Below are 26,981 nucleotides of genomic sequence, written 5' to 3'. Positions count from 1 at the left end.
CAAAACACATCTTTCAACACAGACTGCTCTCCACCCCCACACGGGGGAAAAAAAAAAAATCACTCAGTACAACAACATCTTAACATTTCCATTCCAAAACACAGTAACTTTCTGCTACTATCATAATTACTCCTTATTAATGCTGAGCATCATCAGATGTAACTGCAGATTTGCTACATCCTCACGACAGATTTAGCTGTGAGATTGATCCAACAGAACAGTCAATCACCATGGTTACTTACAAACCACCCTAGAAAGTCTCAACAATTCTTTAAACTACTCCAATACCCTGCAACATGTTGAATAGTGCCAACTATTTATCATGCTATTTCTATTTGAAGGAAAAAAAAAAAAAGTAATAAAAAAATCTTAGAACCACTGAATTAATTGAAAACTGAGATTCTTATGGAAGAAAGTTTTCTGGTTTTGAAGTCACCTAAGATCACAAATCTGAAGCATTAAGAATGAGAGCAAAGAACACCAAGTTTAACTACACTTAAAATGATCACAGGTTAGAAATATTGAGAAGGAGAAAGCTAAATGACTTTTCATTGCATGCAAGAGAGGTTCCAGCCTAGTTTAGTGTTACCATAGAGAGGGAGAGAAAGGAATTTTTATGTCGGTCTCATGTTTAGTTTATTTTCCATTTTCAATTCTTATGGCCAAAATCGGGGGGGGGGGGGGGGGATTTAAAATATTTATTTGCCCTTTGCAATCAAGGCACCAGGTTTGGAAATGAGGAATCCAAAGAGCAGCTTTCATAAGCAGTCTGATAGGTACAGATAAAGAGAATGACAGCGCTACCTGACCAAAAGAAAAACACAGCAGTAATGAGACTTCTCAGCAGCCTGCTGCCATCCAAATCAGCTCCTTTAAATTCATTAAGACAGCCAAGGTTTTCTTTCATTAGAGGCAAGCATTCTTCATGCTAGACAGCTCCTGCTCAGATGCATCTATAAATATTGTGAGGTCCACTGGAGGATACACTTCCAAGTGCCTGTTTAGCATCAGGTACCTAGTTGGAGAAGCTTAATACTTAGAGGTGGGAGGTCAGCATTTAGCATTGCACTACATGCTTTTACTGGCTCCCTATTTACTTCTAAGCACAGACACAGAATGGCTGCTGTAATTGATAAAACTGAAGGCAGCTGCGCACCTTAACTGCTGCAGAAGTCATCTCTCCCCACGTGCAATGGTTGGGAGTCTGGTCAGGGGAGGCTGGCTAAAGCTCTCCAGATTCAGGATGCTGATGAAGAAAATTTTAACCCTACCAACCTCATAGATTTAAGACCTACAATTTGATTCTATATTGCCCTAGCAGACAGAAAAGCAGCCTATTCATTCAGACTTTTCCTGGGCACAGCATGAGAGCTGGGGAGCTCTCATTGACAGTTATTTATAATTAGATGATATTTTAAAATAGCATCCAAGTAAACACGCTCAGTCCTCTCATTATATATCCCAAGTCCTAAAGAGACACTACGCTGCTTTGTGTTGCACAGCAGTGATCCCTGTTTGAACTTGCGGCATCTTGGACAAGCTCCCAATTAAAAATACAGTAGCTCGAATGCAGGAGCTGCTCAAGCATAGTTTTCTTTGGCTTTGAAAGAACTCATCATTTCACTTTAATTTGTCTCTGATTTTTTTGCAGCCTGGGTTACGGATGGAATAAAAACAGCTGGAAGCGAGCAAAAGTTCAGCTCTGCTCTGAAGTCGGGTTGCCACCTGGCTGCTTGCCCAGTGGCCTGGCCCATCTCCCCGTGCCCTTGGAGACCGTGCAGGCACTAATTGATTGTGCACACAGAGCACCCGCTTGTCAGGGCTACCGTAGCCTTTGCATGTTAGCTATTTCCATCCTACCCCTTCTGCTCAACCTGGAAAAACTCGAATATCACTAATAAGAGGGTAATGCCTCTTCAAACATGAGCTGACCGCATCCACGCACAGAAATTTTGGATGTTCAACTGTAATCAGGCACCTGTTTGGTTTGGTTACATCCTCGTACAGTAAGAGTATCTGAGCAATATGGGAATACTAACAAGAGGAATGCAATCAAAGCTGCACCTAATTCTTTTCTGATCAAGAACAGTCCTAATCCTCAATGCAATTTATTTCCATTGTTTCAGAGAAATCTACACTTAAACTGTAAGGTATAAAAAGAATGGCTTTGGCTTTAATAAACCGTAAGGGATAAGTGAATAACATCTCTTTGATAATATTTTTATCATCTTAAGAAAGCACAAAAAGAAAAAAATAAAACCCCTCCTGTGAAGAGGTAAGCTTCTACTTTTGGTGAGCAGCATGCAGAACACACGAATGAAGAAAAGCCCATCACACCTCACTTTCCCCTTAAGGGCACATTTATCTTTGCCCACAGGCCATTTGGTCTTAAGATATTTTTTTATATATTGACAGGAACCCAAATGATATTTGACAATGCAACCCACAAAACATGCAACAGAAATGATCTTTTCCTCCAGCTTGCCCTACATTCAGCTGCAGTGGTGCTGCAGCTTTGCTGTTTGTCTACAGCCACATCCTGGGTTTGGTGACTGCAATAACATGCATGTGTAAGTAGTCACATTTTGTATTTTCATACGGAACCCCATCATCTCTCTGAGTCACATACACACCGATGCTTTCTATATTTTCCTACTGTGAGTATAATGTAGCTTCCCATTCAGAGACTATGACAGAAAGTCTGACCATAATGAAATCACATAAATGCAACTCACATAGATCTTTGATATTACTCAGTGTATGTGGTTACGGCCCCCTTCAAAGAGGAAAAGGGGCATTTTGACCTTTTAATAAATAGAAGCCTGAACAAAACTGTTAAGAAAGAAGCAGGAATAATTTAATGTTTTGGAAACCAGTCTTCCAACAAGGATACACGCATAAGATTCTCCTTACAGCTAGTCACATCATATAACAAATGGACAAGGATTACTATTATTCTTACAAATATACAGCATCTCCACTCACTTTCTGTAAGTCAAGCAAGCAGTCAGTGCTGGCTGACAAAGGAAGCATTACATGCAAAGCCTATCAATTCATGTTTGAGTTCTGCCAGCAAAACTCCCTTTACTGAAGTTAAACCAAACAGCATGTCAACAGCAAAGTGCAAGACTCCACAGAGGCAGATCCCATGTTATCTTCACCGATATAAACCACTCTGCAGCAAAGCCCAGAACACCTGTCTCCCTCCCAGTGAGCTGCAGTTCCAGTTTCTGGTCTCAGTGACCAGAAACTTTCAAGTCTCTGGAAGTGTCTGAAATAACTTTCCCTGCTTGCTTTCCCACCTCTCGTAGCACATACACAGCTATCACTCCCGGTACATGCACAGCCAAACATCACGCTGCTGTCTGGTCCAAGAAACACCGCGATTTCCTCCAAGGTGAGGGAAAAGAAGAAGGCATGGAGGGATGGAGAAGCAGAGTTTGCACAGGAGCTGTAAGAAGATGGAGGACAGGATAAGAACACAACAGCAACATGCCAGTAATGCTGGAAGAAGAAAGGACTACCCTGTCTGAAGGCAAGAAAGGATAACAGAAAAACAGAAGCAGCTCTTTGCACTGCTCCATTCTGTTACTGCTAGACAGTACTGGGTGTTTTACCTTACAGTCACCTTAGAAACAACTGCAGATTAACTTACAACACCTACTGGAAGCCCACAAGTGCAGGACCATAGCCTGGGGGATGGACTGAGTGACAGACTGGAGCCAAGTTGAATTCAACCATGCCCCAAAGGGACCGACTGAAAGACACAACAGGAAAGCTGGACAAGAAGATCTGTGCACATATGCCTTTTTTTCCCCCCCTCTTAGATAAAAAGTTTCCTTCATCTTCCCTCTTTCATCTCCAAAACGGTGAGGTGCCAGGAAGCAAGAAGAAAAGTCAGTGCTTGCTTTTAGTGGGGCAAATAAGTAAAATCGCCAGTTGGAACAACAACAACAAAGCTGCAAACAGAAAAACAAACACATGGGAAGGGGTATTCGAGCATTTGTGGATTACTTTGAAATAGTTCCTGGAAGTAATTTAGTAACTGAGTATTTAGACTGTATAACTCTTACAAACCCAGCTGCAAGGCGAGCATGCTCTGTTTCAGTCCGGCAGCCCAGCTCGCTTCAGCGCTCAGCAGCAGCCACGGCAGCAGGCCGATGGGGGGGACGCTCAGATAAGGCCAGCAGGCACAATTTTGAAATGACTGCTTAGTGTACACACAAGGACCTTTCTCCGCTCGTACCCTTGAGTCGGTCTCGGGCACACCGTCTCTCCCTTCAGGACAGAGTGAATAAGCAGTTTAGGGTGGTTAATCTCTCCAACTAGCCCACGTCCTTCTTGCAGAGGGGAACCATGTCCCCGCGGAGCCTCGCGTCCAACACCTCACCCTCGGAGGATGCACGCCCCTGCACTGCACCCCAGCCGGTGGCCAGTGCTCCCCCAGCCAGTGGCCGCAGCCCCTGGCCTTTCCCTGGAAACCTGCCACCCACCGAGCTACATCCTCACCCACACCGGGTACACGTTTTCCACCAAGGCGCAGAGACAGCAAGCAGAGCAGCGTGTGGCACGCACTGGCCTGTTGAAGGGGGCTTTTAGTCCCTTACTCGGCTTTCCTTCCCACTCCCCCGGCCCTGACTGTAAGAAGAAATTCCCCAACTTCGTCGCCGACACCACTTTGCCAGAAAGGTTTCCCCTGCTCGTTTCACAAATATGATTGCAGCATGCTGTGTTTTACATAATATTTACACTTGAGTCACTAAGGTTCAGCCCTGGCATTAGGCAATTCCAGTATCAACTTCATCAGGTTGAGCTCTTGGGCATTGTCCAGTCTCTGAGACTGTATTAAATCTTTATCCTTGGTTCTCTTTAGGAGCCCAGCAACATCCTCCCAGGCCAAGGAAACATGCATGAGTGAGTTCTCCGTGATTACAACTTGCACCGGTTTTAACACCAGGAAAGAAAAAGCCAACAAACAAAAAGGGCACTTTTCAAACAATTTTGCATTTCCTGAGGGTTTGTGCCTCCTGGAAGCTTCAAGTGACCTTCCTCACCACCACAAGGTTTGCTTCTTCTCATGGAATAATCACCATCCACTCCTCTGCAGAGAGCACACCAGCTCTTGCCTGAGTGTGCGTATGCTGTGGCCCCTGGCTCGGGGCTCCCCAGGCCCCCTGAACCCACAGCTCCAGCAGCTCTCACTGGTCACTTTGGGTCTGCGTGGTGGCTAGATCCAGACACTCGGTGTGCGTTTTGCAGGCTCAGGAGCACCTCCCTCCGCACAACAGGCATGGTCTGCGAATGCCTGTAGGATTTGGCAATTCTTGCTCCCCACCTGCAACCTTCCTAGCATCTCCATGCTCGTTTATCCCACTTACAGTCAGCCAGTGCAGTAGCTCTTGGTGTTAACGCCTTGTATGAGCTAAGTGCTGTTACCTCCCTCCCTGCACCCTCCCAGACAGAACTCTTTCTGAAGGCCAAGTTTCTGATCGCTCCTTTGCACAAACTGAAAACCAACGCAAACTACGGGATGAGGAGGATGGACTCCAAACCCTCCCCATCCCCAGGAAGACGTTTCAACCCCCCAGCATGCAGCAATGAGCCTGACGGGGTGATACGCCATGCAGCAGCAGTACAGGAGATATCGAGACAGAGCGGCTCTTCTTGCTGATGCAATGCCTGAGCCAAGTGTGCAGGTGCTCTGGCAAAGCTGCGATATTAACAGTTTTATGCTGACGTGCACACCACCACAGAGACTGCAAAGCAGACGTGGCCCTGATCCTCAGCAAAGACACGCTCTGCAATCTGCTTATGCACCTCAATTTTACATTTCTGTGCTAGGCCTTCAGATTAGCAGATTTGGCTGACAGGTGAAGGTGCAGTGAAGTTAGCTCCACAAGCTTTTCATACTGTAAATGGTATGAAAATCACAGACCGCAAATGCTACGTAAAACTTGTTCCAAAAGGAAGCACCATCAAAAGCAAAAATTTCAGACTTGAAATATTGGCTGACTGGGTTTTATGAAGGTTGGTTTTGAGTCATATGCAATCCACATTAAGATGATGAATATTTTCCTATAGGGGAGAGACTTAAGCTTCCCTAATCCAACCAACTTGTTACTCCTAATGCCAAAAGGAAATACAGCAACACCCATGCCCTTCACTGCTGACAAACCACCACTGGAATGACTGGAACATGCTGTAGCTCTTCCCACAACTTCCACTGAATCCTGGAGCACCAGACCACGTTGTCCAATATCCTCCAGCACTTCGTCTTGGCATACTCCCTGGAGTTGCCTTTGCTGGGCTATTACAGGGAGTGCCAATTCACGTAATGACTGAAGCCAGGAACACCTAGTCCCAGAACAGCACTTACAGACAAAGCATAAAACAACAAAACCCTTCTTTCCTATGCTAGACTTGTACCATTCCTTACTACCATATCTTGCAACAGCAGCATATGATTCATCACACCGCATTTGTTTTAAGATTAAGGGTTTTACTAACTGTTCAAGACATCTTAATTCCTTTGATTTCATGTATATCTTGTGCCTTATCTGAAAGCCGCATGTAATTTAAATGAAGAAAAAAAAAAAAAAGAAAGAAAAAAAAGCCAAGGCACTAAGCTCCCTCTAGGACTTTATCCATGGATTTAAAGTTATAGCACTTGAATTCCAGTTAAGAAAAGACTAATAGTGTTTCACCTTCCAATACCTGAACTAAAGAATTATCCAGTAAGAGTTTGTCCAGGTATGTACACAAAGGCTTCACCTAACAGAGTCAAAACTTTAGAAATTGAAACAAAGAGCTATGAGTTTCACACCTTGTATGGCAAAAAAGAATATGAACATTTATTAAGTATGTAAGAAATAAGAGCAAGGCAACTATTTTTCATCTTAGCAGCCCTACCACACTACCAAGGGTCCAGTGTAGTGCAAATGGCATACTGGCTAAAGAACATGTGGTACACACTATTAAATCATTGCCAAACATGAAAGCAGCTCAAAGAAACAATAGATTTTTAGGTGTAAAACAGGTACGCTGCTGAACTCTATCTGCCTCACTGGAAGCCTGTGCCACTCCTGGGAATAGGTGTTGCCAAGTTACTGGCCTCCATCTCCAGAAGGGCACTATAATCTTCACAGACACCATTCGGTAGCTACAGATTTTAAATGAATTAAAAGCTTTTTCACTAAAGTGTTTCTGGAACACATCTCTGCCAGCAGGGAAAAAGAAAAAAAGAAAAAAACAAAAACAAAAACCCAGGAGCAGTGGTTAGTGGCAACCTGTCAATTGTTTTTTCATTCAATTGTCTTGATGGAAACAGCAGACCAAAAGGTAAAGGAGGAAAGAAGAGGAAGCAAGGAGGAGATGCTTCTGCGATTATACTTTAATGGCAGAACACACAGTATAAACAGTTGGAGTTTCAAAGCTGCTCAGCACGTAAGGAAGAAAGCAAGCCATGTGGATACAGGATATCTTGAGGATTTTTGCCTTCGAATCAGAGACACTTGTCCGTCTGCCCAATATATGAGAACTGTCACCTACCACACCACAGTACGTAACAGACGACCACACCTAGAGTGGGAAATCAGGTCACAGCCATTGCCCAGGCTCTGAGCATATCTGAAACCTCTTTCTTGGTCCACTCGAAAGCTTTGCCCTACCCCCACATGATTCCTTTTAAAGATTTATTCAATAGCAGACTACTGAGACACCCTGCACTAGCTTCTCGAAAGAAGGAGGTCATTCAAGACAATTAAAGCACGGATAGCAGCATTCAGACCTTAAAAGAATAAGTCTCTTTGTAGTTTCAAAGTATTGTTCAGCTGCACAGATAACCCGCATTTGTAGAGTGACGCAATACAGAATTTTCATTATGTACATGGCCACGCTGTTCTATTGAGTACGATGTTCTTTGATAAGCTGCAAGGGTGCTCAGTTTCCAGATCTTTGGAACCGGAATAAGCCCTACAGTAATGTGCTGCAGGGAACAACAGTCCCCTGAATGTGACTGGGGTAGGCTGATGTCACCGTGAAAAGTTTTGAAATGGGAGAGAAAAAAAGAACCTGAAATAAAATAAATAAAGAAGTAAAAATCTCTTCATCCCCAGGAGCAACAGCAGCACGAACTCACTGTTCACCCACCAGTGATATTCACAAGAGTTCACTCAGAGGTAAGAAAGAAGAAATCGCCCTTTAAATTTCTTACCTATTTTATAGATTTTTCCTTTCTTTATAGACACTAATTCTGTCATTTCATCTTACAACAACCACACATTTACACTGCATAGAGAAGAATTTCCTCTGGAGTCTCAGTAGCTCATCATGATCCATGGTCTCCCGTCCCGAAAAGTTCAGCATGGTTTCCCCACCATGCACCGTAGGGAAGCACTTCTCTGGGAGTTGAAGACAAGCGCCACTGTGTTTGATCCCAAGAGCACCAGTTTCCATAACATCTTCTTTTATTTTAGAGCATGTAGAAATATGTTTACCCCACGTGAAAAAAAAATAAATAAAATCAGGGGACCACATGCCCTCTTAATCCCAGAAACTTTAGTCTTTGTACACAAGCTGTGAATTTCTGTGAACTCTTCCAGTTCGTACCCAGTCTGCGGGTGAAAACTACCTACCAGCAAAGGCTGCTCTTTACTTGTGGAAACGCAGTAGCAGTGGCTGGGGGAAAGGGAGTCCCACTAAGAAAAAGAATGACAGACTCTTGGAGTCCGAAGGGAGCAGTGAGCTTACAAGAAAAGCTTGGCCTGAAGGTCAGCTCTATGCAAAGCAATATTTTCCAGATCTTAACCTTGATAGCATTTCTCTTTTACCCTCCAAAATTACCCCTAGAAAAATAATTACCAGAAATCTAAAGCCCTGCGATAATCACGTACAACATCATTTCAGCATTAGCAACAAAATATAGCCATAGCTTCGCTTTTAGCCTTTCCTACCGATGATCTGAGGAGAGCCAACCCAAGCCTCACGCGCATCCATGTTTTCTCAGAGACCGGTGAGGTTCACCTTTTGCCCTGTTGCAACAACCACACTCTGATAAGATCTCTTTCTGCTGCAGGTTCCCAGACCGAAACCTCTTCCCCACTGCACCCACCCACAAGCCTCTCGGTGGCACCGGGGTGGGATTCGGCTGTGACAACGCAGACCAGGATGGCGGGGCGGGGGTGGGGGGGCAGAGAGGACAAGAAAAAAACAGCACAAAGCTCGCTCCTCTCCTGCTCTTCGGGTCTTGTTTCTTTTCATCTGGAACAGCCCACTCAGTGAATTCCATAGCATGAAATAAACTCCATTCATTTTCTTTGGTATGGTGTTTAGCACTCTTTTAAGCAGTTTTGTATCTGAGTTATCCTCCAGAAATACTGAAGCCGTTATATATGTTGAAAAAAAAAAAAAAACAGAAAAAACATTTTCTTCCTCTCAAGAGTGACAGCTTTTTTTTTTTTTTTTCAGTGTATTTGGTCAATTAATATAACAATATTCACCAGCAAAATATTAAAACACATGAACAGATTAAAACGAGCAACACTTGACTTATGGCTTAAGAGCATCCAAAAGCATAACCTGGAACACAACTGAACAGTCTTAAAATTTCATCTGAAAAAAACAGAAGTTGACATATTTATCACTTCTAGATGGATAAAGTAGGCACTGTTGCTTAACTAGTTCCAACTATATCTTGATGTAACGACAGACTACTTCCTCCCATTCCTCCTTTATCCCATACCATCAAGAAAACCCCTCCCTTCTTAGCAGAGGACCAAATTTAGCGTGCATAAATATTTCATAACTTCATCTTGTCAAGAAATCAAACTGAACAACTCAAAGGCATTCTTCCAGGAGCTGCACATCCAAACTCGAAGAATAAAACTGCATTCATCATACCCATTCTCCCCCTTGAAACTGGAAGGCCTGAAGGTGAAGCAACAGTGAAAAACTGGAGATCTTGTGTGGGTATCATCTAAGAACATTATCCACCGAGTGCTAAACTCCATTAAGAAATGTAGAAACAACACACTAAGGCTAGCTGCTTCTGAAGAAAATACATCTCCAGCCTTTCCATCCTCTTCTACATCCTGGTCCTCCAGAAGAAACGCATTCCAGCTTTCACAAAACCTCATGATGACTGAAACAACCAGCCTAGAAACAACCCACTGCTACAGACAGAAGCCAGCCATGGCATCAAAAGGTGACTGAAGACAGACATCTACAGGTAGTTAGATTTCCAACAGCATGAAACACATGTAGCTTCCGCTGATCGGGAGAGGAATTCAGCACCTAAAGAAGAGACCAGGCCATTTCTGTGCAACTAAACCCTGACCCATCGATGAGTATCTGCAGGCTGTACCTGCAGGGGTGCGGAGGAGACAAGAGCTGCATCCTGATAAAACTGGCACAAGACGCTACTTTGTTAACAGAGGTGGCCTTAAACTTCCTGAGCGCTGGGTGACACATGTTTGGGTTGGACTCTGCATTTATTTTCTCCAGTATTGCATCAAGAAATTCTTGATAGAGCTCCACTCCACAGCTTTGCAAGACAAGGACAGGGATGCAGAGCAACCATCCCAGGACAGCAGGTGCTCCAGTCATTTCTACAAACATTGCACGTTCCCAACTTTCCTCCTTTTGGAGGCTACGCGCTGATTCATGGCTGTTTTCTCTTATTGCAAGACAACCTCCTCTGGAAACAGAAGAAGAGCTCTCTTCATACCACCAAGACCATGGCGTCTGTGTTCTTTAAAAATATTGATTTCGTCTGCCATCTGCAGTCCCAGAAGCTAAAAGGTACGTCTGTACAAGTAGGTAAAAGCAGACCCAAGAGCCTCTGCCTCCACGCTGAACTGGCCAGAACTCAACCAGCTCCAACCCAAAGCCCTTGGCACAGTGCCGTACAGGAGCCTGCCCCCTAGCAGGGCTTAGCGTGGGGTTGAACCATTACTCACAGGACACCTACACCAACAGCTGCCTCGCGTCTGGCCATCTCAGGGCACGGGCAAAAGAGCTCAGGTCTGTTTACATCCACTTGCCTGTGCATACGCTTTAAGTGTGGCAGATGGGACAAAAAGCCTTTGCACAAAATTCACATCTTCATCTCCCCGACAATTATGGGATATTCCTGTCACCAGGTCTAACACAAGACCAAAAAAAAAAAAAAAAAAAAAATTACTTGCTTCAAAACCCATAAACTTTTATCTACCCACAAAGCTCTTCCAGGTCCCTTCCAATGAAGCAAGACAAGAGGAGCGGGGAGACTGGGAACTACAGCAGGCAGAGAGAGAAATTAGTAAGTCATCAATACGTACATTCTGTTAAAGCCTGAATCACTGCCAGGAATCTCAAGTAAATTGACAGCCTTAAGTGCAGTGACTGGAGGCCATCTTAGCTGTTTCTAGTGACAGAAGGTATTACCACGCGGAACTCCTGAACATACCAGCTTTGCCATTCTCACAGGACAATATACATTCAACAGCATGAAAAACAGCCAGCTGCAGTTAAAAAGGCAAAGTAGCTTTTCTTTAACCTGCTCCTGAGCGCCAGCTCTGAGGAAGCACTACAAGGGATAGGAAAAGTACAGCATAATCAAGGGACAAAGTCAAAAAAGCCCCAGTTTGAATCATCACTCGATTATGGGAACTGCAGTTAAGTAATAAACCAATCCTGGTCTCGACCTACACACCGGGGAGTAACAGAGGACAATGCCTGTGCTCATTTTTAACTTTTCAAATCAATACAAAACTTTATAAGAGAACTGTTCTATATATCTAACTGTTCATGGTGTAAGTACCAGGCGACTTCATCAGCTAACGAATGAAGAAGCCTGGAAATTTTTCCTGATTTGTGAGTTATCATCTTCTGCATTCCCTTAGAGATGGAAGAGTTGGACAGTTTTCACACAACACACACATGCACTATTAGGAGCCTTTATAAAAAATTCCCCATATTTCCTCAGTTCTCTGTGCTGACACAGTACTTTCTAAGACACGTATCTAGGAAAGGTAAAACGCTGCTGTCATAGCTATTCTGTCAGACTCGTTTCTTATTTCCTGGAGTAAAGAAAAAGCTGCAGACTTGGAAACTGCAGGTGAGCACGCAAGTGAACAGTAATAAAAAGTTATCTGGAGGCTGTAAAGGCTTCTTACATTACTCCTCTTTTTACAGGTCCGTGGCTGCGTGTTACATTTGGGATTTTGCCCGCTTAGCTATTTAATATCGCTTCTTATTTGGCCTTGGCGTAACATCGCTTCATCACACTATTGGGTCTCCAGTACTGAAGACTGCCCTTCTGCGTTTTCATTTGAGACTGCGAGGACCCTTCTCGGGGGCAGGCAGCTGACAGCAAACAGGCTTCGCCGAGCTGCCCTGGCCACACACGCTCAAGGGGGGGGGGGGGGGGGGGGGGGGGATATTACCCAGATATTTTGATGCAAAGCAAGGCACGGACTCCGATGCGAGTCGAAGCCTTGCACCGACACCCGGTAAGGGCAGATGTCGGCGTGAAGGACCGCACGGAAAGTACTGCGGGGAGCCGCGGGGCTCTCCGGCTCCCTCCAGCCGCGGGAGGAACGGGGGTGCGCGGGGGCTCTGACAGCGCGCCCCAGCAGCGGCCCCCGCCGCCCGCCCGGCCCCGCTCCCCGCCCGCCGCCCGCCGCCCCACGCACCGCTGTCCAGCCGGGCGATCTGGGGGAGCCGGTAGGTGCTGACGAGCAGGTCCAGGGGGACGGCCACCGCGCTCCACTTCACGTCCTTCAGGCTGCAGCCCAGCGGCGGGCCGGGGTCCATCTTCCCGGCCCGGGGAGGGGAGGGGAGGGAGGGAGGGAGGGGAGCCAGACAGGCAGCGCCGGCGGGGTGCTCCCACCCGGCGGGGCTGCGGCCAGCGGGGAGGGGGGACGGAGGGAGGGAGCCCGCCTCGCTCAGCGCCGGCCGCCGCGGGACATGCCGGGCTAGGCAGAAGGGGAGGCCCGCCGGGCGCCTGCTGCTGCTGCTGCGGCTGCGGCTGCTGCTGCTGTTCCCGCCGCCCCCCGGGACCGGCTGGGGCCGCCCGCCGCCGCCGCCGCCGCGCCTGGCCCAGGAAGCGCCATCCCAGCACTGACTAATCAACAGGGTGCGAGCAACGCCTGCGCAGCTGCCGCTCCTCCCCGCGCCGAAAAGGAAAGTGCCGGGCTGCCGCCCGCCCGGCGGGCAGCGCCGCCGCCGCCGCGCCCGTCCCTCTCACTCCACCCTCCGACCGCTCGCCCGACCTGCAGCCCGCCCGCCGCCCCGCCGCGCCGGGGGGGAGCCGTCGGGCGGCCCCGCAGGTGCCCGTGCGTCCCCCGCCCCGTCCCGGGGAAGCGGCGGGGCGGGGAGAGCGCGGCCGCGCAGGCGGTGCGGCGGGGTGCGCGGCGGGGCGGCCCCGCCGGCCTCTGCCTCCGCCGGCCCCTGGCTTCGCGTGTGCCGCTTCCCTGCGAGAGGGGACGCGGATCCCTCTGCCCGCGCCTTTACGGTTACAGTTGGCAGACAAAATGTCTCGCTTCGTTTATCAAAGCAAATTTGAGCAAGCGGGTTGCATTGGGTCTTCTGTTTAATTTAGCATAGGAGCTTTGCCTGTGAAATTCATCCTACATATAAAAAAAATCATAAATCATAGAACCATAGAGTCGTTAAGGTTGGAAAAGACCCTTAAGATCAGCGAGTCCAACCGTTAACCTAGCACTGCCAACTCCACCACTCAACCATGTCCTCAAGCACCACGACTACCCTTCTTTTAAATACCCCAAGGGACTGGAGACTCCACCACTTCCCTGGGCAGCCTGTTCCAGTGCCTGACCACCCTTTCAGTGAAGAAGTTTTTCCTAATATCCAACCTAAACTTCCCCTGGCGCAGCTTGAGGCCAATTAGATGGCAACTTTGATTATGTATCTTTTAGTTTTCACCTGTGAACCATGGATGGGTATTTAAAGGATGAAGAGTAGTGCACAGAAATGAGAGGAAAATCTTCGATTTATTTCTATCACTGTTACTGCACATGCAAGTATTACATATATTGCATATTCGAGGGTCTTCAGACCATGGGAAAATTTAAATCCAACTACTGCTTCTCTTTTCAAAGTGGCCTAAGTCATGAAGTCTTATATGATCTTCATAAGATATTTTATTTAACGTTATCGTTTTTTAGGCATTTTATCTCCAGACTGCTAGACTGCAGAAACTCTGGGAAACTAAACCAGAAAAACTAACTCCTGGGTGGTTGCATTGAACTGCGCTTAAGTTTATTTTGTTCACTTTTGTGTCAAAACTGTTTATTTTATTGCAGTAAACTTGGCTACATTTAAGGCTGCACTGTTGACGAGAAACATAGAAGTGCCTTCCAGTGATTTGTAAAATGACTGAAAACATCCACAGCTAACATCTCTCTCCAGGCTCCATCTTCGGCGGTGTCTGCCTTTGAGACTGCTGGGGATGGCAGAGCTCGGGGCAGAGCCGTTGTGCGAAGGGCTCTCCTGCCGCTCGCCCTTCCTCAGGCGCCCGGCGAAGGGGCCAGCCGCTGCCGCCCGCCTCTGCAACCGCTGGTGCCAGCAGCACCGCGAGCACGAGCGGGGCCGAGACAGACACGCTCTTGTTCTGCTCCGCTGCTAACAGAGACTGGGACTTTATCCATGCTCTCCAAGATGAAACAAAGACCCTGGAAGCCAGTCAGCACAGAGGATTACAGAAAACCCAAGTTATCTGGCTTTAAATGGATCTGGGTTGGTTTGAACTGCATCCTGACGTGGGTCCATGCTTCAGCTACACAGTCTGGCACTGGGATTTCCCAGCGCTATGGAAAACCTTTGTTCTCTACACTCAGCCATGCTGCTGTTAGATCCTATCTGCCAGAATAGTTAGCTTTAAAAATATGACACTGGATTTTTTTCAAAGTAGCTTCCCTTTTATAAAGTTCATCAAATGCTTTGAACAACTTAAGTGAATTAAGCTATTGAAGTGCAAAGTAATATAATAGCTAAGAGCATTATTGTTGAAATACGGAAAGCAAAAGCATGGTTTTAACTCGTTCAGGTTTGACGAGGTTATTGGGTGCAGTGTATAAGGCAAAGCAGATCAGGTCAGACTGGGATTCACCAGGACTTGAAGCACTAGTCTGTCAAGGACTGGTTTTAAACGCTGTCTTGGGTATCATTAATTCCAGGATAGATACGGTTTCACAGCGTATGCTTCTCGCAGACATCATGCACTTCTGCTGTCTGGGAAGAAATGCATCTCTCACACAGAAATAGTTACTGCTGATTTTTCTTTAAAGATTTTTTCATTCTTCAGATGGCTTTCGATGTCCTACAGCTTTTAAGTCTGTCTTCATACAACCGTCTTTGTGTTCTCTCCAACCACTGGAAACCCAACCCACTCTTACCCGTCCTACTGGAACAACATGCATTTTTTAAAAGTGTACCTTCTAGATAGATACTATCTAAATTTCATTCAGTTATTTCCAGGCAAAGAGACATCATAAAGCTTACTAGTATTTAAATGTCTCGCTGGAGCTCTTAAGAGTGACTTTGTTATGTGTCCTAACTATTATAGCTCAACCTCCTTGAAATATATTCTAATATTACATTCACAGTATTCAAATCACCAGCACATGTGAATCTCGGATGATTTCTTGTTTTAACTGCACCTTATGTATAATTAACACTTTAGATGATATAATAATTTCTCTGATGTCTAGCAACACCTTAATCCCTTAGTGCGATCTCTTATCAGAGTCTCCTACTGGTGCAAAATGCTAACGAAGCCATCAGACCTCAAGAGGAATCCCTGGGAGCAGATCCACCTCGGGACCAGGGCCTCTGTTACACAATGCCTTAGGTTTTGTGTATGTGCCTTTCAGGCGGCGTTCGGAGACAGCCTTTATGTATCAACAGCAAATTGTCACCATAAACCCATAAGCAGTGGCAGGGGGACTCAGAATAATTCCTGAAATTATTCTGAAATGCATTTTGAATTGACTGACTTTCATGCTGATTTCACAACACATTTATAGTATCATAGAATCATAGAATCGTTAAGGTTGGAAAAGACCCTTAAAATCATCAAGTCCAACCATTAACCTAGCACTGCCAACTCCACCACTAAACCATGTCCTCAAGCCCCACGTCTACCCGTCTTTTAAATACCCCCAGGGATGGGGACTCAACCACTTCCCTGGGCAGCCTGTTCCAGTGCCTGACTACCCTTTTGGTGAAGAAGTTTTTCCTAATATCCAACCTAAACCTCCTCTGGCGCAGCTTGAGGCTGTTTCCTCTCGTCCTATCACTCGTTACTAGGGAGAAGAGACCGACCCCCACCTCGCTACAACCTCCTTTCAGGTAGTTGTAGAGAGCAAGAAGGTCCCCTCAGCCTCCTCCAGACTAAACAACCCCAGCTCCCTCAGCCGCTCCTCATAAGACTTGTGCTCCAGAACCTTCACCAACTTCGTTGCCCTCCTCTGGACACGCTCCAGCACCTCAGTGTCCTTCTTGTAGTGAGGGGCCCAAAACTGAACACAGTACTCGAGGTGCGGCCTCACCAGTGCCGAGTACAGGGGCACTATCACCTCCCTGGTCCTGCTGGCCACACTATTCCTGATACAGGCCAGGATGCCATTGGCCCTCTTGGCCACCTGAGCACGCTGCTGGCTCATGTTCAGGCGGCTGTCAACCAACACCCCCACCCAGGTCCTTTTCTGCCAGGCAGCTCTTCAGCCACTCCTCCCCAAGAAATGCAGCAGGCTGTAAAATCTCTAGTATATATTTATTCCATTGCTAATAAAATAATTCTTAAAGCATTTTCGATCATCATCAGTTCGTATCTATGCTAACGTTTCAAATGGCGCTGTTCACAGCAAACCAATTTTAGTATGAATCTGGTTAACACACTTTACACTGTAGTATGCATACACCAAATAAAACTCTGAGCCTTATACAGTAAGTTTCATGTGAAGCCATCATAGTATTTCTTTATAAACCCGCATGAATTTGCATTTCTTCTTCCTACATGTGATTTGCCTTTCTATCAAAGGCCTGATTTTCATAATAAATATTTACAAGTCCAATGGGAAACAACAGGAGATGCAGCCATCATTTCAGAATCAGATCCTAAATACCCGCCTTTCTCTGAGGCGAGCGGGCAAGGGGAAAGAGAACAAGGCATTTGATATAGTTGATGTCTGTGCATCTCATGTTTTGAAAGAGAATGCTGTTCCTGTCTTACTGCAAAATCCAAGCAATCTTTGCTCATGCAAGGTATTCTAAAGAGATCTGAGGGTCTGGTGTGAACATTCACCTTTTATCTTCTGTTTCACTGTAAGAGGTGTCCTCCTTCTGCCAGTCAAATCCCTTCTTTATTTATTCTAAAAACTCCATCTGTGGGAATTTGTGCAACACTATCCGGCCAGCTTTGGAGAGAATTAAATGAAGATAATGCTCTCAACTTAAATCCTATTTTCTAGTTGGGAAAATGCCTCCAAACACAGAGTGTTGTAGTTTGGTGGGAGGTTTTTTGGTCCCTTCTAGTGAGAGTGGTGGTTTTTCCCCAGTGGCATGCTCCTGTGAATGTAGTCCACAATGCATATGCTTAGAAAAAGGCAGTTGTTTTGCTCCAGGAGAGCAAAAGATGTGAAGACGAGAGCACTCATGCTACCTGGAGTGTTAGGTGAAGCACGCTGCATCAGCTAGCAGGGGTAAGGCATCCTGCAAACATTGCGTGGGAACCTAAATATTTGCATCTCCCTAAGGTGGGCCATCAACTGGATCATACCTATGCCACAAGCAGTAGAAAACACTGCGAGAAGGAAAAATGTATAGAAGAAATTCCTGTATTTGAAATTCTGATCAGTTATACAGAGAAGAAGTTAAAATTATTAATCAATCTGACCATCTTTTATCTATTTTCGTTGTTAGGAAGAGGAGGAGGAACTAAGGGGAGACTTAAACTCAGAGAACTAGTAGCGAAACTTCAGCGAGTTCAGGACAGCTAAGAGTTCATTGGAGATCCACTGCTGAAGGCAAAACTGCAGAATTTGATCTACACAGAGGAAGGAGAGGAAGTGACACGAAGACTAACTTGGCTGAATCCTCAGATCTTCAATGACCGGAAAGAAAGTAGAAAGTAGGTCAGATTACTAAAGTATTAATAAATGTATAGACTATGTATGGACAAAACCAGAAAGATAAGGTACCAAAATGTTAGAAAATTGGATTTAAAAGATAGCAAGGATGTTGGAAAGATGCATAGTGAGAAGACCAAAGGAAAAATTGGTCTGTTATTCCATAGAGGGGAAAATCTATTTAGTCATCACCTAATGACTGGTGATGCTGAGACACCAGTATCCTTAATGCCTTTTTTAACCTCAGTCTTCAATTTAAGAAGGCGGATATGATTTCACTGCTAGCACCACTGACAAAAGTCTAAGATTAGGCTAGAAAAATTAAGAAATAGACTGGAAAATACTTAGATAAGTTAAAGATTTTTGGATAGACTGGACCTGATGAAACTCCCTTAGGGTTCAAGCAATGTTAGAGCTGCTAATGATTATCTCCAAGAATCAACAGAGAATGAGTGAGGTTCCAGAAAACTCCAGAAGGATTGCATCTCTTTCAAAGGGTGGAAGGAAAGAGCTCTACAAACTGGTTAGCTGAATTTCTACTAAAAAAACCCCAAACAATAGGTAATCCAACCATTTGCAAGAATCTAGAAGTAAAGATATGAGAAGTAACAGCATGGGTTTGTCAGTAACAAATAATACCAGATCAGTCTAGTCTACTTCTGTCAGATGGTAACAGCCTTTGTGGATAGGTTAGAAAGAGTGAGGATCATAGGGTTTCATATAATGTGCTCTTAACTGAAAAAAATACGGTCTAGACAAGTATACAAAATGAGTGCAAAATTATTTGGAAATAATTAGTACTGCCAAGCTGAAAGGGTACATTGAATGGGATTTCCCTGAGATCTGTCCTGGATTCAGAACTATTCAGTACTTTCATCAACATCTTTGATGACTAACCTGAGTATACTTATTCACGTTTTATCTACAGGAAGAGGCTCCAACTACGCTGGAGCACAGCATTACAATTCGGAAGGATCTTGGCAGGTTGGGGAAACTGAAATGCCACCGAATAAGGAGAAACAGAAGGTTCTACACTACAAAGGAATATCAACTGCACAGGTACGTACCAGGATAAAAAAGCAGTTCTTCAGAAAAGAGATTACGGATCACGAGCACTGCTAGGCTACCTTGCATTATGCTGATGCTGGAAAGCGTAAGTAGGAGTATCATAAATAAGATAATGAAAAAATAATTTTAATCTATCCAGCTGTTGTTATTTAAACTGGAATAGTCTGCTCAGTTTTCAGGTCTACACTCCAGGATAGTTGAGAACCAACTCAAAAACATCGAGAGGAGAGAGACAAAAATGGCAAAGGATTCTGCAAACCCAAAGTACAAGGGAAGGTAGAAGGGACAGGAGCTCTCTGGCCTGAAGAGAAGAGTGAGGGCAGGCAGAGGTGTTCACCTACATAAGAGGAAAGGCAGAACCCGCTTTCCACGTGTACCAGTTAGGTTAGGTATTAGGAAACTTCCTGCTTGCCAAACCAGTTAAGTAAGGACTGGATGCCCCTCAGAGAGACGGTGAAATCTCCATCACTGCAGGTCTCTAAACATCTTCCTGCAGCATGGCAGGGACAGCTGATCTGAGGCTGAGATAAGACAAGGACCTCGACAGCCTCTCGAAATCCCTTCCAGCACTATTTTCTTCCTCTGCTATGGTTGTAACTAAGGCAGGGATTATCCTTTGTTCCTTGATTTCAGATTTTGCTCTAAACGCTAGCTTAAACGACTGGCCATGATGAGTAGTCAGGAGTGGCTGTAAATATGTAGCCCTTCCCATCCTTTCACCCCCCTTCTGCAAGCATACTAAATGGCCTAGTGGCACAGTAACCTGGCAGCGTGCTCAGGCACCTTAGGTCCCATGTCCTTCAGAAGGCATTTTCCAGTTGAGCTCACTGTCTCAATACCAAATTTAATAATAATTTGATATTATGACAATCTGCAAACAGCCCTCAAAAAAGAAGCAGGCATATTTCGGGAGGGTAGTGACATTCCAGAAGGATAAGCCAGTGGAGTTAGTTATTCTGTATGTGCTGGGATAGCTCACAACACAATTTTGCACAGTAGTAGTATTCGTTCACAAATGGTGATAAAACAATTAAATTTAATAATCAGCAAGAACCACGTCTCCCAGGCAAAAAAAAAAAAATTAATAAAAAGACAATATAATCACCACCATTCTTCAGATTTCCCAGCTTGTGTTTGCTTTGTGTGTGTCCTGCAGGTTTGTGTTCTCTTTGCTTTTGATTAAAGAAAAAGAAGCTGGCATCCTGATTCTGCCCTCATTTAAATTTAAATAAAATCTGACATCCTCCACTGAAATTAAAGATATTACATACCAGTATAAAATAGATCTAAATGAGCAGAATCAGATACCTGGTGTATTTGTACATTAAGAAAATAACATAAATATCTCACATTATCAAACAAGCACTGCATACCCTTTTAATATTGTGATCATTTACAACAAAAGGAACATCTGAAAATGCAGGTATGCTGCTAACACCTGCATGAATTATTTATAGAACGATAAAAGTTTATATCAGCAAGATAATTATTACTGGATGCATTCTGTTGTTCCATGTTTTCTGCCTTCTAAGGAACGTCCAACAACATACTGATCTTGTATATGACTTATTCTTTTCTCTCAGCCCTCCGTTTGCAGCCTCCCTGTTCAAGGATATTCAATTAAAACACATACGTTTCTGAAATGGATATAAAAGAAAGAAAGCCAAAAATTCCAAGAAAATTATCTTAGGGGACTGCAGTAAATATCAGCTACTTAAAGAGACGTTATCTGGGGGACAGCATAAGTGATTTTATATATCCGAAGGTTGCCTGTGTGATGATGTCAATGTTCATTACATTACAAATCTGGTATAAATAACACAGAAAAAAAAAAGTCAAGTTATTTTTTTTTTTTAATAAGAGAAAATTAGTACACTTAGATTTCATTTCTGCAAACATCTGTACGCAAATGCAGTCATCTTGTGATGCATCTAATAATTCCAAAGTCAGATAATTGTTTTAACTTCACACAAAAAATATGAAAATATAATATAAACATATCAAAACATTTGGCAATGAAGTTTGTGTAATACAAAGGATGCCTAAATACTGGTTTTTTGGATTACAGGCTCACATTTAAAATCTTGTATGTTCCTTTGCAATAGTTAATATCTTCTGAAGAGAAAATGAAATAAGGAACAATATTTCAGAATGCACAGCAGGTTCTCTTCTTACTTTCATTTAAAGCCACAACATCTAAGTCATATAATACACAGGATTTCTGTAAAACAAACAAAAGCAAACACGTAATTAAGATAACTAGAACACAACAGTTGAAAAGCTTGAATTTTCACATATTTTAATATGTAAAAGATTTGGTGGGGTAACTGGATATATTTTTCCTTTGAATATTTCATTAAAAGATTGCCATTTTCTAATAAATTAGATGGAGACTGATGCCCCTGCAAGTCCCAGCTTGGTTTATTTACATCCTTTAGCTGCCTCAAACATCTCTCCTAACTCTGAAGGTGACAGATGATACAAAGTGTCTTTTGAGGAGACACTACAAACCACATGAACTGATGCTGTAAATCTTTACTCACAGGAATTGTTCCAGATGTACAGGTTTTCTGTTGACTACACCAATTCTCACTAATTTGCAGTTAAGTACGCTAATCTTTGAAGTACTGAGCACGGGGTGCAAAATTCCAGTTGAAAGGAATAGGGAAATATAGAACATCATAGAACCATAAAATCGTTTAGGTTGGAAAAGACCTTTAAGATCATCAAGTCCAACCATTAACCTAGCACTGCCAAGTCCACCACTAAACCACGTCCCTAAGCATCACATCTACACAACTTTTAAATACCTCCAGGGATGGGGACTCAACCACTTCGCTGGGCAGCCTGGTCCAGTGCCTGACTACCCTTTCGGTGAAGGATTTTTTTCTAATATGCAATCTAAACCTCCCCTGGTGTAGTACCCATTAAAAAAAGGAACAGGCTATTAATTGTTATAAAGGATGTTAACTTCTTTTGTGAAATTCACTAAAATTCTCTATTTTCTTGCCTCTATTTAAGAACCAGGAATACCCCCAAATAGAAACAACTCAGTCTTTACCAAGATAAACTATCAAAATAGCACTCCACCCTTGTAAAACATTTATGTACTGATTGCAAAAGCAGATTTGAAAAAAAAAAATCAGCAAAACCAGGACTTTCAGCAATAAACTCAACTCAATAATTAGTACTGACCAGAGAAACAATCAAACCCAGTTGTGCAATACAGTACGAGTACATGTTGCAATCTTGTACTCTAAAACTATGAACACTGAACCCTGAACTCAGGCACAAAGACATACAAAATATTGTCACACGCCTAGGAAAAAAAATGTCCTAACATCTCTACTTGCCATTCTCCTGCCTGCTTCTTGGCAGGTTTACCAAGTATCTAATGACACACAGAGAAGTAAGTGCAACCACTGGATTCACCACATTCCTCGCTCAACCCAAACCCAACAGCCATAAACAACAATTTCTGACAATAAAGAGAAACTTCCAGAGAGGACAGCTATCTAAGCTGGAATTCATGAAATTCAAAGCACAGGAAAAAAAAGGAAGAGGGGAGAAAAGGCATCATGTAGTACACTGCTAATTATAATTCAGAATTGAGAACTTACTTACACAAACAATGTCACAGGGTAGTCGAACATTGACTACATCCAGAAAGGTTCATCTAAAATTACTCAGCTGAATCAAAATGAGGGGAAAATAAAAGGTTCCTCCACGTTACAATAAGCTTTATGACTCTTGGGCTGAGAATATTTAACACTATTTTAATTTTTTAGTCATTACCTAAAATTCTGGAGAAGATGCGCAAAATTTGTTTCTTTTTTCCTTCTGTAGCCATAATTCTAGCTCTTCCAGCACGCTGGCTGCCCTGTGCCAGGGCCAAACCCACGAAGAGAGTGGCTCAGCCCCTTCCTCCCTGGGGCTGCAGGGACCCCGGGAGGCTTCCACCGTGCACGCCGCTGGGGGAGAAGATGAAACACCTGGGAAGGGTTCAGAAGTGATGCACAGAGGCAGGAAAGGTGTCATAGTGTCTAAACCTCAAGATGGATGCCTAAGCTGTCATCAATAAAATTATTAACACTTACTGTTCTGACCCTAGGGTACTGGAAGACTGTGACTTACTGATTTTAGGAATTACTTGTCATTAGTCACATATAAATCATGTATGAAGAAATACAGGTTGTGCACTTTTACTTGTTTTTTGTTGGAGTGACAAGTACCAACAGACATAACATTTTTATTACCCTTCAGAGTTCGCACAAATTCCAACATGCAGCTTCATAACTTCTGATTTGTTTTAATTTTTTTACACAGTTGTGTAAGGTGCTTGAGTACAGGCATTAGCCATTATGATTTGTGCTAGGTGGAGATGGTATTTGATAGTCTTCAAACGTAGACAGTAAATGTAAAGTATGAAGACCTTTTTAAAAGAGGGAGCAAGGCAGAACAAAAGTACACAACTACAACCTTGTCATCTCAAAGAATAAGACACCGCTCTGGTTTAGAGATAAGATGCGGGGCAGGGGAGTTGGGGGAGCTTTGGAAGATCATGGTACAGTAAGAAATTTAAATTCACTCTATTGAGACCAAGAAATAACACTGAGCATTGATTATTGTGGACATAAACTAAGTAGGTTTTGTTTCACCCCTGCTTTTTCTTCCAAAGAAAAAAATTCAGTTTAAGCAGTAAAAGAGTTCTAGAAAAATCCCTGTTTGAACAACTTCAGAATTCAGGTTTCACTTACTTAACTTCAGAGGAAACAGGTAATTTGAAAGTGTTGCAGGTGATATCTAACTTCATGGTTTCAGTTAAAGGGGAGAAACTTGCATGTTCCTTAAACACTGAAGATGCTTATTTGCAAATATTTTACTACTTAATAGTGCTTTTGGGTGGTGAGTAAGCTGTTCATGTATCCTTAGCAAGGATCCTCAGTACTGTAAGTGATTAAGAATGGTGAAACATATTTGACAATGAAATGGTTCATATAATCTGTAAAATCATTATCTGATGGTAGTTCATCAACAAATTAGCCAGGACAGAAAGACAAAAACCACCTCTCCACAAATAAAGAAGAGGTAATAGTTTATTTTAAAAGCCATTTGAAAGTTGAGGACTTTAAGAATCACTTCAGTTTGATAAGACTATTCCATACAGGATCTTCATCAAGCAAATAAGGGCCCGGGATTCATTTAAGCAAATGTGCTATACACACATGTAAGAAGTGCACATTCATAACCTGAAGAGATACTACGAGCCCTGCGTAAGGCACTGAAGGAACAATCAAGCAATCCCAGGTAGTGCTCAACTTCAGCCAAGCCTTGGAAGAGGTGGGGCACCCTCCTCTCCTGAAATTACAGCAGGGAGGTATGTAAATCTCTCCCACTTGCGAGAACAAGGCGGGCAGCATTCCTTCTTCAGGGCTCCCTGAACACTAACGCTTCCAGCTCAGATTTCAGCTCAGCCTGTTGGAGCTCACTCCCCAACAAGCCAGCCAACAAACAGCTGAAAATGGTGAAAAGGTGAGAAGAACCAAAATGGTACCAAGAAGCTCAGATTTCCATTTCAGCATCTTGGGCAGAGTGGGGTTTTGTGAAGACCACCACAGACACAGATGCCGCTCTACCCTGCAGTATTTCAGTAAGACGTTGAAACCTCCTGCTATCAAATACTAGTTTTTCCTGTTAAATAGCGCAGCAGACATGTCTCACCTAACAGATAGCCATGTGTTTAAGCTAGTTTTAAGCTCTCTGCTGAATCAGTGGAGAAAATCAGATGGGATGAACTGCTCTCCACAGCTGGCTGTCTCTCCTCCCCAGCTCTAAGCAGAGTTTGTATCGTGCCTGTGCAATAGATGCCTAACTTCTAGACACAGGAATTGTGATGAGATGGCTCAGATGCCAAATTTTTTTTGCCCCCCTTTTTTTTTTTCCATCAGGGAAAGAAAGCTAAGCTGGTATACAAAGGGAAATATCATCAAAAAATAAGGGAAGCTCTTTGAATAGCTTCTAATGGAGTAAATTTATACATCTTAGTTAAGATCAGCTGCCTGTTCCTTGCTGGAAAACTGCTCAAATTACCACTCTCATAGCAAGTTGGATTCACCTACTCTGGCACCACTTCTTGGTATTTTGATACTAGTTTAGTTATTTTGGAAGTGGGGTTCACTATGGGTTTGGAAGAATTTTACCCTATGCATTTCAATGCCCTCAAGAAAGGCAGACCTGGAGTGCCTGTGGGAAAACTATGGGCTTTAGAGAAACAAGCAGAAGGGACTGTAACTGAAGTTACTATTATTTATAACTTCTTGAAATTCCAGGGATTTTTATTCTCTCTAATGACAAAATGATCATACTTAATGACCACAATAATTTTGTTTGTATTTAACAGCGATAGTTGACAAAGTGACAAAGCATGGCAGAGAACTTCATGCAACCAAGTTCATGTGACTTCTGTGCCTGAACTGCCAGTAGAGAGAGCTCAGTTATTAAGATCAGTCCTGCCGTCTTCTTGATGTGTATCTATCTTCCCTGTATGCGGCAATTCAAATTACTTGTTCAAAATGCAAGACAGTCCTCTCGCAGCAGGAACGGGCAGGACAGGGCACAAGCAGTATCCAGCAAGAGCTAGGGATATATTAGCAGGGAAAGCGATCACTGGGGGGACAGGGACAGGAGCAGAAGAGGATACGGGGTCAGGCACAGGAGGATCGAACTGCTGCAGAACACCTTCCTCAAGAAATGGGGATGATGTCCTTGCTCCCACAGCCTGCTGTTTCACAATGTCTAAAACATCTAACCCACTGGCAGAGTGTGGGTCTCTATCTCCCTCTTCTGTTAATACCACATAGACTATAACAATGTTGTCCTGCAATTAGTTATTTCACAAACTTGAGAAGACAGCTGTGCTGCTACTCTAAGGTTCCTCAACCCCACAGATCGTCTATGTAAAGATTAATACAGTTGTACCTCAAAAACTCTATTTTAGAGAGCAATCTGACTTCAAAGTCAGGATCTTGCAGAAGCAGCAAATGCCAGAAGTAAGTCAAGTGTGTAACATTCCTTTGGTCTCCTGGAGTTTAATTTATTTAACTTTAATCATATGAAACCATATATACAGAGATACGGAGTCCTCTATAATCAACGGAGAGAGAAAGGCACCTCCAGAATACAATTTTATCCTAAAAAGATGCATCTCTCTTCATTGACTAGAGATGATTCCAGACAACCACACCAGACTAGTCATGTAAATTTTAGCTGGCTAAGGCTGCGTGCTAAGATGAATCTCATCCCCTGTACTCAAACATAATGATTAAGTTTTGATTTACATGCCCTAATTATATGCTACTGTTTCCAGAAGAGTATCTGGCTCATTCAATGTCCAGAACTTTTTTTTTTTAATTAAATAAGATAGTGTAGTAAAATTATACCCTACACTGCACCAGCACTAAGTGAGTCGGTACCATTTATCCTCTTTGCTTTAATCTCTGTACCTTGGTTCCCATGTGTGCAATGCTGAATATACTACCTAATGTTACTAAGAAGGTTATGAAGATAAAAATCTAAAATAGATCTAAAATACAGCATTACAAGCATTATGAAAAACCTCACGAAGAAATTAATATTCTGTGGTCAGTACAAGATAAATAAAGGGCAAATAAAGCCTGGGGCTCCATGCGTGACTGAGGATAATAAAGAAACACTGAAAGTGCACTGCTGGAGACACAGGAATCTTTCGGACAAACTAACAATTCCATGAACCTTGGCAATAATGAA

General features: G+C 43.6%; 2 protein-coding genes across 3 annotated transcripts in view; both read right to left on the bottom strand.

The window, feature by feature from the left end:
- Positions 1-12,792, bottom strand: part of GAREM1 (GRB2 associated regulator of MAPK1 subtype 1) — a gene marked incomplete at both ends in the record, with an annotated part of 99,578 nt that extends 86,786 nt beyond the window's left edge. For both annotated transcript variants that reach the window (XM_082306768.1, XM_082306769.1), the window contains one exon: positions 12,672-12,792. In XM_082306768.1, the coding sequence (XP_082162894.1) occupies positions 12,672-12,792 (121 nt within the window). The remainder of the gene's footprint in view (positions 1-12,671) is intronic.
- An 8,433-nt stretch (positions 12,793-21,225) lies between these two features.
- The window catches only part of LOC309597500 (ras-related protein Rab-10-like), a gene marked incomplete at its 5' end in the record, with an annotated part of 32,186 nt that continues 26,430 nt past the window's right edge, over positions 21,226-26,981 (bottom strand). Inside the window, one exon of the mRNA XM_082326953.1 lies at positions 21,226-21,417. Coding sequence (XP_082183079.1) covers positions 21,343-21,417 — 75 coding nt within the window. The 3' untranslated portion in view covers positions 21,226-21,342. The remainder of the gene's footprint in view (positions 21,418-26,981) is intronic.

Source organism: Platalea leucorodia, assembly GCF_965183815.1.
Source record: "Platalea leucorodia genome assembly, chromosome: 1".
NCBI classification, from domain to species: Eukaryota; Metazoa; Chordata; class Aves; order Pelecaniformes; family Threskiornithidae; genus Platalea; species Platalea leucorodia.
The sequence above is the reverse complement of the archived record's forward strand: the minus strand, read 5'-3'. Positions and strand labels throughout refer to the sequence as shown.